The sequence below is a fragment of the Artemia sp. Qi Xiang Cuo genome, chromosome 4, assembly GCF_049724085.1.
Source record: "Artemia sp. Qi Xiang Cuo chromosome 4, ASM4972408v1, whole genome shotgun sequence".
Taxonomy (NCBI): Eukaryota; Metazoa; Arthropoda; class Branchiopoda; order Anostraca; family Artemiidae; genus Artemia; species Artemia sp. Qi Xiang Cuo.
In genome coordinates, this window is record NC_142797.1 from 17,307,751 (window position 1) to 17,320,239 (window position 12,489).

The following is a 12,489-nucleotide window of genomic DNA, read 5'->3' on the forward strand; positions in this document are numbered from 1 at the left end:
CAAACTAATAAAAAACGTTTTTTTTTTCGAGTTTTACTCAGCGTAAAGTTGACTGAGTGACGCATAATACACAAGTACCAACATTCCTTCCCCCTACGGAAAAAAAAACTCAAATAAAATTCCAAAATTTGGAAAGCCTTATTTTCCACGGGGGGGGGGCACTTTCGTTGAGGGGTAATTTCCCGGGGGGGGAACCCCGGCCCCGGTTCAATACTGTTAAAGATAAAGAAAAAATTGAAATCTTAAAAATATGAAGTATCTCAAAAGCCAAATGAAATGTGGCAAAATTGGTTCATTGAGTTGATTTAGCATGAACACAGACAAAACGTGTGCAATACAGACGTCCACTTGAAATAATTTTTTTGGTACCAATCAGTTTAGTGCTTGAGCTCGTCTATCTTCAGTTTCTCAGGCTTTTACCCAGGTACCTGATCCTTTATTTTGACATTGTAAGGCAGGGCACATAGACATCTGTATCACATACTTTTGTCTCTGCATTATGAGGCAAGATGGTGAGTAGTTTCTCTCGCGCACGAAAGTGACAGTTTATTATAAGACTTGATCTGTATTGTTAATTCATTTGAGAATCAAATACAAAGAAAAGAAATATTCCAGAAAGAAAAATATGCATACTGAACGCATTAAACGCGGAAATTCCCTAGACTAAAGGTATTTAAGCCATAGCAGTAGACCTGTCCACGGACCTCCTGATAGCCGTTTTTGGTGCTGCCCCCTATTTTGCCTGTGTGTGTAGGGATAGGGTTTATCAGTTTTCTGTAATAATCTAGCTTTTAAACTTCCTTCAACAAGATGATTCACTATTTTTAAAATGTATATCTGCATATATTAAGTTTTTTCTTCTATTTATTTATTTATTACCCCTCAGAAAAAGATACTAAAGACGGAGCATTACTAAAAAAGAAAAAAACACACACAAAAAACAAATTGCAACACTTTACATATAATCGAACAAAATACAAAGACAAGAAACAAAAACTCAATTATACATTGCACTGCAGATACGCAAGAAATTTTACTTTTTAAACTCTCAAGTACTGAAGAAACATAAACATTTTCTGTCAGAATCCAGTTATCATCTTTCTTCAATTTGATCAGTCACTGTTTCGATATCGACGTTCTGTTGATATCAGTTTTTTTCTCCTTTTGGCTTCCTGTCAGAATCCAACTTATAATCTTTCTTCAATTTGATCGTTCACTGTTTTGATATCGACATTCTGTTGATATCGAGTTTTTTTCTGCTATTGATTTCCCATTGGAATCCAACTTATAATCTTTCATCAGTTTGATCATTCACTATTTCAATATTGACGTTCTGTTGATATCGATTTTTTTCTGCTATTGATTTCCCTAAGAATCCATCTTATAATTTTTCTTCAATTGATCATTCATGTTTCGATATCGACGTTCTGTTGATATCGAGTTTTTTTTTCTGCTAGTGTTTTCCTGTCAGAATACATCTTATAATCTTTCTTCAAACTGTTTCGATATCGACTTTCTGTTGATATCAAGTTTTTTCTGCTATTGATTTCCCGTCAGAATCCAACTTATAACATTTCTTCAATTGGTCATTCACTGTTTTGATAACTTAAGTCTGTTGATGTCTATTTTTCTGCCATTATTTTCCTGTCAGAATTCAGCTTATAAATTTTTTTTCAATTCAGTTGTTCACATTTTTTATATTTCTGATGATTTCGAATTATTCTGCTGTTGATGTTTCAATATTTTGCATTTGTTTCAGCTTTTCGAATAGCACTAGAGGGAATTCTTTCTGCCACTTGTTTAACTTTGTGTTTCTTTTAAGGACAAATTGAAAGAACAATGCACTAGAGTGATTATTCTGGCTCCCACCAAAGAGCTTTGCCGGCAAATTTACCAGAATTGCATACAGTTGACTAGTAGTTGCTCGAAAGATGTCAAGTGTACAAATCTCAGCTGGGGTGTGAGTATTTTTAAAATAGATGTTCAAGTTTCTATAAGCCCTTGAAGCTTTATATTGATTAACGAAATGATTTTTATGGTGTAAAATATATGTGTAATATAATGAGTAGTAATGCTTACATATGATGAATTGTGGCTTCAATTGGGGAGGAGGGGGATGGTGTCTCCAAGAATTCTTCCCCTCTCCAAATAAAATTTTAAAAATATATTCTTTTTTCGGTATTTATTGAAAAGGGCTTTTGTTTTACTTCTGTTAAAAAAATTATGAAAAAACAACGAACTCCCCCCTAGATTATGAAAATACATCTTTGTACCCCCCCCCCCCGTTAATCCGTTACGTGTTTTGTAATTTATGGGTGATTTTGAGGAATTAAACTATGACCAGGTTATGGAATCAATGGAAGCTCCAGAAGACTGTTTTATGTATCCACATCCGAACAAAAGATCTGACGCCAATTTAATCAAGAATAATTTTTAAAGTACCTCGTGATAACGTAGAAGATTAAGCTGCCCTCCTCAATCAGAAGTTGGACGGTTCAATCCCCCGTATAGCAAGGATGAGTCGCAGCAAATAACAGCTTAATATAGTTCTCCCACTTATGTAATCAATCGAAGCTCCAGAAGACTGTTTTATGTATCCATTTCCGAACAAAAGATCTGACGCCAATTTAATCAAGAATCATTTTTAAAGTACCTCATGATAACGAAGTAGATTAAGCTGCCCTCCTCAATCAGAAATTCGACGGTTCAGTCCCCTGTATAGCAAGGATGAGTCGCAGCAAATAGCAGCTTAATATATTACCAGCTTAATATAGTTCGCCCACTTATGTAATCAATCGAAGCTCCAGAACACTGTTTTATGTATCAACTTCCGAACAAATGATTTGACGCCAATCTAATCAAGAATCATTTTTAAAGTATTTCGTGATACCGTAGTAGACTAAGCTGTCCTCCTGAATCAGAGGTTCGACGGTGCAATCCCCTGTATAACAAGGATGAGTCACAGCAAATAACAGCTTAATATAGTTCGCCCAATTTTGTAACAAATCGAAGTTCCAAAAGACTATTTTATGTATCCACTTCCGAACAAAAGATCTGACGCCAATTTAATTAAGAAACATTTTTAAAGTACCTCGTGATAACGTAGAAGAATTAAGCTGCCCTCCTCCATCAGAGGTTGGACGGTTCAATCCCCCGTATAGCAAGTATGAGTCGCAGCAAATAACAGCTTAATATAGTTCGCCCACTTATGTAATCAATCGAAGCTCCAGAAAACTGTTTTTTGTATCTACATCCGAACAAAAGATCTGACGCCAATTGAATCAAGAATCATTCGTAAAGTACCTCGTGATAACGTAGAAGATTAAGCTGCCCTCCTCAATCAGAGGTTTGACGGTTCAGTCCCCCGTATAGCAAGGGTGACTCGCAGCAAATAACAGCTTAATACAGTTCGCCCACTTATGTAATCAATCGAAGCTCCAGAAGACTGTTTTATGAATCCATTTCCGAACAATGGATCTGAAGCCAATTTAATCAAGAATCATTTTTAGAGTACCTCGTGATAACGTAAAAGATTAAGCTGCGCTCCTCAATCAGAGGTTCGATGGTTCAATACCCCGTATAGCAAGGATGAGTCGCAGCAAATAACAGCTTAATATAGTTCGTCCACTTATGTAATCAATCGAAGCTCCAGAAGACTGTTTTATGAATCCATTTCCGAACAAAGGATCCGAAGATAATTTAATCAAGAATCATTTTTAAAGTACCTCGTGATAACGTATAAGATTAAGCTGCGCTCCTCAATCAGAGGTTCGATGGTTCAATACCCCGTATAGCAAGGATGAGTCGCAGCAAATAACAGCTTAATATAGTTCGCCCACTTATGTAATCAATCGAAGCTCCAGAAGACTGTTTTATGTATCTACTTCTGAACAAAAGATCTGACGCCAATGTAATCAAGAATCATTTTTAAAGTACCTCGTGATAACGTAGTAGATTAAGCTGCCCTCCTCAATCTGAGGTTCGACGGTTCAATCCAATGTATTACAAGGATGAGCTGGAGCAAATAACAGCTTAATATATTTTTTTCCGCTATTGTTCGAATATATTTTTTTCATTATTTTTAGATAGCTTTTTCAGCAAAAGCAATTTTCAACAAAAGAAGAGTAGAAATAAAGTCAACTAATATTAAACTGACAAACCATGAAAAAAGATAATTATTTTTTTTAAAGAAACAGGTCCAGGGTCGATGAAAAAGACAAGAAAGGTTAAAAATAAGGGAAACCAATTTTAAGGATATGTATTGTTGGCTTATGGCCTAAACCTGTCGCTTATTAAATCAATCGAAGGTTTTATTTATTTTTTTTAATAAAAGTTTGTATTTCCCAAAAGTGTCTATTCACAGTTTTTTTTATATATTTTTCAAAATATAGAGGATGGGGCAACTTTTGGTTTTATTCAATTTTTTCTGGGAAAATTCCAAAAACACGCATTTTATTTATTGTATGACTTTCCTCATATTTTATATATATTTTCTCAATATATATTTCAAATTTTTCAGCATGCTTTTACCGTTGGGTGGGATAACTTGACACCACTTTTTGCATTTTTTAAAGCAATTCTGGCTAAATTTTTTTAGTGGTTCATTTGTTTTACTACATTTTGTTAGTTCAAAACCTTGGCTACAAAAATCTGAGATATTTTTTTTATATAGCAATTTTTAACTGATTTTTTAAGTCGTAAAAAAATGTGTTGTCAAGTCACCCTATAGGGGGGGGGGGGGCTGAAAGCACATCTAAAATGGAGTATTTGTGATATTGCAGGCGATTTTATTGCAGGATTCGATCGAGTTAAGGCCAAATATGAAAAAAGCTAAAAAATTACCTGGAAGGTGAAAAAAAAAAAATAAAATGAAAAATGGTTCTAAAGCAACTGTACATAAAGCTGAAGAAAATGTTTCAACTTTTTGGGAAAAAATTCCAGTATGACAAAATTAGTCATTGATTGCTGTTTTAAAACAGTCCATTGTGTATCCGCAGAAACGGGAAAATATCATGAAGTACTAGAAATGTCACAAATGTCACAAAGTAGATAACACTAGTAAGTTTGTTTATTTAATGTTGCATATAAACTTTTTATAGACAGAGTAGAAGATACTTCCTAGTCTTTTACTTGTTCTATTCCTGCAAGACGCACTTCTGCATCTCAAGGACAGCATAAGTACCTCGGTCATTTATTGAACATGGGTGTTCAATGATTTTTTAATTTTCTGACTTGTGATATCAACCACAGTCCTTTACTTCTGGCCACTTCCAGTGTATGGTCACTCATAACCACTCAAAATAGTGCCAGTGCCAGTCAGGTATATAAGCACGCAGTTCATAGTGGTTTCATGTCACCTCTTACTACATGAAAAAGTGGTAGGATTTACTTCAAGTAATTACTAGCTTATCAGATAAAGTGAAAGATATGATAATTTTATATTCCCTAATAAATGAATAAAAAACACGTTTTGGCTTGTAGAAGCAATAGTCTGGGCTTTATACGCCACTTAAATTAACACGCGATATTCAGTGCTCAAAACAAAATTTTCGGTTTTATTCCTTGCATTACCATCTTGTCAAAATTTCAATTAATTTATCTCATATAATAGCCCAGAATCTAACCTTTAACTTAAGCTATTGTGGGACTCTCTAGAAGACACCGGTAGAGAACCAGGTAAACTCAAAACTTTATTTTTGCTTTTCGCGTCAAGTCACCCCTAGGCTTCAAATTACCCTGCCCTACAGTACTGATATCTGTAAAGAAAAGAGTTCTTATCGTTTTCGAATTTTTCTTTACTAAGACATTTTCTTGGTTCGTTTTACTATTAGATACTTTTCTTCCTTTTTTACCATATTTCTTTCTTTCTTTCTTTTCTTTCTTTTTTCTCTTTAACTAATTTCTTTTGCCCGATCATGACAATTACTTCTTTATTTTGATAAAATATTTAATTGCTTAGTTGTGAAAACAGAAGTTGATGCATTATAGACAATAATTTTTTTAGTGCCTTCAACGCGTTGACTATCTAGAAAAAAAATGCTGTACTCAACTATAGTGCGTAATATTTGATATTTAAATATATTTAAGTGGTTATGAGGGGCTTCACCCTCCTAAGATTAGTGCAACGGCTATCAAACCTCCCTCTAACCAGAAAAAGTGAAAAATAATGGCCTAAAACGCTCTTTCCTGGCTTTTTTGTTCTATTGTTTTTAAAATTATTTTCCTTTTTGATACATCTTGAGGATACACAGCTTCTTGCAGGCATGTAAACAAGGATACTGCGAAATTCCAAAATAAAACTGAAGAAAAGAGGATGTTCCCTGTCATGCCAAGCGGCTGTGTTCTCTTGAAAACTGTTTCACCAGTATACGTTTTAGCTATTTATATGATTTCTTCCATTATTATTAGTTTGATATCTCGTGTAATAAGGAGAAATTTTTGTGTGACAAGAAATTAATCCCTACCCCCCCCTTGTACAGGCATAAATATGAATATAATATCATATGTCACGCTTTAATTTGTTCTGATGAAGCTACCGCTCTTGATTGAGAATTGCAAACTATTATGTTATATATATCCCTGCAAATTCTTGAAGGCTCTCTCACATAAAGATGAAAAACTTCCATCTAAAGATCTACTGCCCCCCCCCCACACTCCACTAGAATAATAGATAGCAATAAATTCGACCTGAATTCAATCTTGGAAACTGGTTTATCGATAACATTTGTACACAGAGATATAAACCTTAAGAGGGAGGGATCCACAGTTTCGCCAGAGAGTTGGACTGGAAAAACGGAAAAGCAGATTTATAGAATGCATTGTTTTTAAGGGGGATCGTTTGGAAGTTCCCCATAGACCCCCTCCCTGCTAGTTGATATGGTAGTGCAAGAGCTAATTTTATATATTTTCAGAGTAACCTATCTGTCCAGAAGCCAATGCTCATGGCAGTCTGTCCAGATATTGTCATTTCAACACCCTCTAGAATTTTGGCTCATCTAAAAGCCCGCCATCTATCCCTCAAAACATCAATGGATCTTTTAATTATAGACGAGGCAGACTTGGTACTTTCGTTTGGTTTTAACAAAGATCTGAAAGAACTTGGAAGGTTCGTAATTTTTTCTATTTTTTTTTATTTTCAAATAATAATTACCAGAGATACCGTATTATATACATTGGAATTTGGGAGTATTCAAATCCAAGACACAATTCTTTTCAGATGAAAGTGAAGAGCCATGCTAAGAATAAGCAAATATAATTTATCCTGCTTCAAAATGGGACTGCCACCCTCTCAACCACTGCCTTTTGGGCTATAGTTTAACTAGTGCTTCCAGGGAAGTTTCTTAGAGTGAAGTAAAACTAGCGAGTTGGCTATTGGAAACGTTGGGAAATATTGGAAATTTTCACAATTTTTGCCTGATAGTATTTGCCCTATTCTGGCCGAAATTGATGTTTTGCGGTGCAAAATGTTAGAAAGCGGTGTTTTGCTTTGAGGAGGTCTCTATTGTTTCTTAAAAAGTATACTAAGACTTTCAATTTTGTTCTGAACCAAAAGTTCAATACTCTGGAATTCAGGGCTGTATCCAGGATTTTTGTTCAGGGGGGGTTTTACTAATTTTTGACTTTTTTTTTGGGGGGGGGGTTACTAATGTTTGACTCAGTTTTCGACTAATTTTACTGATTTTTACCTAGGTTTTACTAATTTTCGACTTATTTTCGACTCGGTCAAAAATTTCGGGGGGGGGGGGGGGTTAAACCCGGGAAACCCCCCCCCCCCCCTGGATACGGCCTTGCTGGAGTTACTGATTTGATAAGATGACCATTGGAAAATAAAAAGTAATTAGAGAGGATACTTGTGATCTAAAATGAACAGAAACTATCCTGTGAGATTGAGATCCATATGAGAGGGTGTGGCTTGCCCCCCAAGCCCCCCCCCGCTTTATGCTATGCCCTTACTCTACTAGTCGCATAACTGAATATAATTTTGGGTGCGGCAGATATAACTCCTTAGTAATTTCAAGTTTTTATTTGCCGATTGCCTTTGAACTGAAAATTGTATTCTTTTTGGCAAATGTGATTTAATGAGTTCTTTTATTTTAGGGACAAAGTGAAAAAACAAATTTTATCACATTGCTACTGTCCTTGAGTTATTGGGAGAGGTCAAAATATAGTGCCAAGAGCGGAATGTGGGGGGAGGGGGAGGATGGTTGCTCTGGTCATATACAGGACAGTCTTCGTTCGTTTCAAGTTTTGATGCCACTCTTCACGGTCATTTATAACCTTTGTTTTATTAAGTTCATTTAATGTTTGATCGTTTATAGTACCATATTCAGGATTATCCTTAATATGAGGCGGTGGCTAGAAAAAAAGAGCTAATTTATTTGCCAATTAATTTCAAAACAAAATAAGATTTATTAATTTATGAAAAAATAAAACCTCCACTTTTTCGCAGTACGAGGACATTTTGCATTAATCTGTTTTGCAATAAGAGGGAAGTTCTAATCCACCATATTGCACGACTATTCTGAACGTATTCTTCACCTTTTCTAAAATTATCTGAACCCTTTCTTCTAAATTTCTTCTATATTCCCCTTTGCTGAACCCTTTCTTCTAAAATTTTGTCATGGTTTCATGCTAATTACTTATGATGAGTGAATTTATAATATATGAATTTTGCATATTTGGAATCAGCCTAAAAACTGTTGTTTTAGTGCATATACTGTAATCCGTATTGTAGTTTTTTAGGGTTTTGGTTACTTGACTATTCATATTTCATATGCATTATTATATTATCTCAGCTATTTGCCACCAGTTTATCAATCAATTTTGACATCCGCCACATTGACAGCAGATTTGAGTGAGCTGAAAAGCCTTGTGTTGAATAATCCATCAGTTTTGAAGTTAGAAGAGCCATCCCTGCCACCTGCCAGTCAACTGGATCAGTTCATAATCTACGCAGAAGAAGAGGATAAAGCTGTTCTCATCTATACACTGTTCAAACTCAATATAATCAGAGGGAAAACATTAATCTTTGTTAGAAATGTTGATCGTTGTTATAAGTAAGGACTTTCATTTATTCTTGTAATTAAATTTTATTTACTTAGCTCTTTCAGTGTGTATTCAGACAAACGGGGTCTGATAGGGCTTAATTCTGTGGAAAAAAATATCTATAATTGCATACTGCAAAAACAAACGCATTTAGGGGTGTTGTTGCTCATTTTCGAAAAAATATTATTGCATGGACTGTTTTGGTTGTACAAGTACAAGACTGCTGAGGGGTGAGAGAGGGTTGAGGAGGGGGCAGCACCCCTCATAACCGGAATAATTTTTTCGTTTTATGTTTTGTTGTACACTGTATATGCAATAACCTTTATCAGTATTAAATATAGGCTTCAATATAAACATAAGCTTCAAAAAATTTCTCGACCTCTCCTAAATATCGTCGCTGTTACGACAAAAGGTCGCATCTAACATTTTCGTTGTCAGTAATTGTATACTGTAAAGTAATGCATATCGTGGCTGTTACGACAAAAAGTCATATGTGACATTTTCATTCAAAGGAGGTAATTAACAAAATCGTTTGCTACGCTGTTCTCAAAGAGATAATAAACAACAATTTAGAGGGTCAAAGTGTGAATTAATATATATTGTCTTGGTGTTCATAGCTTTGAGACCTGGGTCTAGCCGCTGTCATCCACATGTATTCTGTGCTTGGGTGAACCGATTTGGTGCCGAACATATACTTCTAGCGACTCTGATTATGTATAGGACAATGCTTTCAAGGGACCGTTTTAGTAGGAGTGGCAAATGTCCATATATTTTTCTTTACTTTGAGTAGTAGATCATTGAATACAAAGTGACAAGGAAATCCTTATTTTTTTCAAAAATAAAAGAAAATTTGGTTGAATTTTCTTCCATTCAGATGTAGAAGAGGATGGTGATAGTATTTAAATCCGTTCTTCCCGTGCTAAGTTCTTTCCTGGCATTTCATCCAACAAAGTATCACATAATTTTGTAAGAACCGACTTTTCTGCTAATTCTCTTTTTTTCAATTGCATCATTGATCCAAATTTTGCCATATAAAAAAAGTAATTTACTGTCCATACCGTCCATTGGACGGTCCATTGGACTTTACTATCCCTACCGGCGGTGCTGATCTCCGTTCCATGACACTTCAGCCAGGGAGTGCAATGGGGGTTTGGGGGTCAAGCCATCCTGTGCTTTCGCACACTTTTGCTCTTTATCTTCCCCAGGTTTTTCCAGGCACCCATTTAGAGCTGGATCGACTGGCTGAGCCGACAAAGTTAAGCCACTGACCCCCGTTTCAAATTAAGTAAACAGTGACACCAGAACTCCAATCCCTGTCCTCATGGGCCAAGGATTTCAAACCTAGCGTGCTAACCACTAGGCTAGCACGGCTGGAAATTATTTTTATATTTTTTATTTCCATCATTAATACAAATAATCGAGGAGTGACACACAGAAAAGAAAAAGAAATTGAAATCATATCAACATTAAATAGTAAACTCATTATAAAATATGTGACAAAGTCCTGTCAAAAACAAATAAGTATAATGATATATACAATTTTTTTTTAAAAAAGGGGAAATATATTTCTGTCATATAAATAGTTTTAGCTCCTTCTTACTAGGATCTCACTTGTTCATTCCTAACTCCAGCGGGTTTTGAATTCTACACATTCTTTTGAAAGGCGGATTATGAGTGCATAAAGGGAAACCAAATTAAAATTTATAATTAACATATAATTAATAATAAATTAAAGTTTATAATTAATATATATATATATATATATATATATATATATATATATATATATATATATATATATATATATATATATATATATATATATATATATATATATATATATATATATATATATATATATATATATATATATATATATATATATATATATATATATATATATATATATATATATATATATATATATATATATATATAAATATATTAATTCATAAAGGGGGACCAAATTAAAATATATAAAATCCTTCCCCTTAATTCTAGGAGACAAAGAAAGCCAAAAAATTGGTAAAATTACTGCCAGAAAACTTACCAAAGAGAGAACCACTGACTTATAAAGTTTAGCTAATATATCTTTTCCAATATAGGTGAAACTCTTTTAATGTATATATACATAACAACAAGGTACAGCACCAAATCCGAAGCATGAAAAACCCAATCATTACCGAAACCAAGAGGGGAGTACCATGGGCATTATTTGTTGTAATATATTGACATTTGACATAATGTTGACATTTGAAATTTGACATAATAACATTTCAAATAATGACAGTGACATTTGACATGACATAATATTGACCTGACATTTCGCAGCGTTAATTTCTAGACCTTATTTCTTTCACTGCACTAAAATTTAAAAATTGTCACCTAATATCGCTTTAGACTGACTAAGTAAAATAATGTCACCAGGATATGCTAAGTACTACAGCTAATACGACTACTACAACAACTCACCGCAGCACCAAGCCGCCTGGGGCCAACACAGCTACGTACACTCCTCCTTCATCTCAATCCATCCAAAGCCTCGCTCTTTACACCCTCCTAGGAAGTTCCCCTTTCCTTTAAATCTTTCCTTATGACATCTTCCCACCCCATCCGACGAAGACCTGCTTTCCGTTTAGACCTAGACGATTGACTAACTTTAAACGCTAAATAAATAAGTAAGGATTCTAAAGAACCAAAACAATCTACCAAGCATGAGATTAAAATTCAGAGGTCACCCACCCCTGTCTAACCCTTATTTTGGCTGACATTTTGTCAGAAGAAATTCGAGATACCGAAACAACACGGATTTAAAAATCAGAGTACCATGAACAAAAAACTTTAATCAGGCAAAACTACTTCATGTGGTACAGCATAATGTGGCGGTATAAATGATCAAAACTAAAAGTCTTTACCAAAGAAAAGGAGAGATAACTGTCCCATGCTTCCTTGTTAAAAAATAAGCTTTGAGTGTATTGGTTTATTTCTAGACGTCAATCGTTACATATTTTTCTAGCCAATCACATTGTTCCTTAAGGGGGAATGGAATAGCAAAACACCTCGCCATCTCTTCCATTTAAAATATTTTTTGTATCAAAAAGTTCATAGTAGGTAAATAAGGAGGGCATTAAGTAGCGAGTCAATCCATTGAGAGTCACTGTGGATAATCCTCTTAATTATGGTATTCTAAACAGAATTGTATAACAACCGCATAAATGTGTTAAACCACATTGTAACAAAAACTAAGCAACTCAAAGCACGTGATTTTTTGAGCGCTCTTTTTAGGTTTATCAAAAACAATATAAGGGGTCTCTGGGAGACTCGGGGGGGGGGGGTGGGTACAAAAAAACTTTAAAAAACTCGTAATTTTTTTTATATTCATTTTGTTACGTTTTTACAAGTCAGACAAACATTTCGGGGGAAGCGGGTTCAAACCCTCTAACG

General features: G+C 34.7%; 1 protein-coding gene across 1 annotated transcript in view; it reads left to right on the forward strand.

Annotated features, from left to right (window-relative positions):
• Positions 1-12,489, forward strand: part of Ddx56 (putative ATP-dependent RNA helicase DDX56) — a 64,638-nt gene that overhangs the window by 22,687 nt on the left and 29,462 nt on the right. Inside the window, exons 3-5 of the mRNA XM_089088120.1 lie at positions 1,823-1,960; positions 6,912-7,105; positions 8,796-9,056. Of these exons, the coding sequence (XP_088944246.1) occupies positions 1,823-1,960; positions 6,912-7,105; positions 8,796-9,056 (593 nt within the window). The remainder of the gene's footprint in view (positions 1-1,822; positions 1,961-6,911; positions 7,106-8,795; positions 9,057-12,489) is intronic.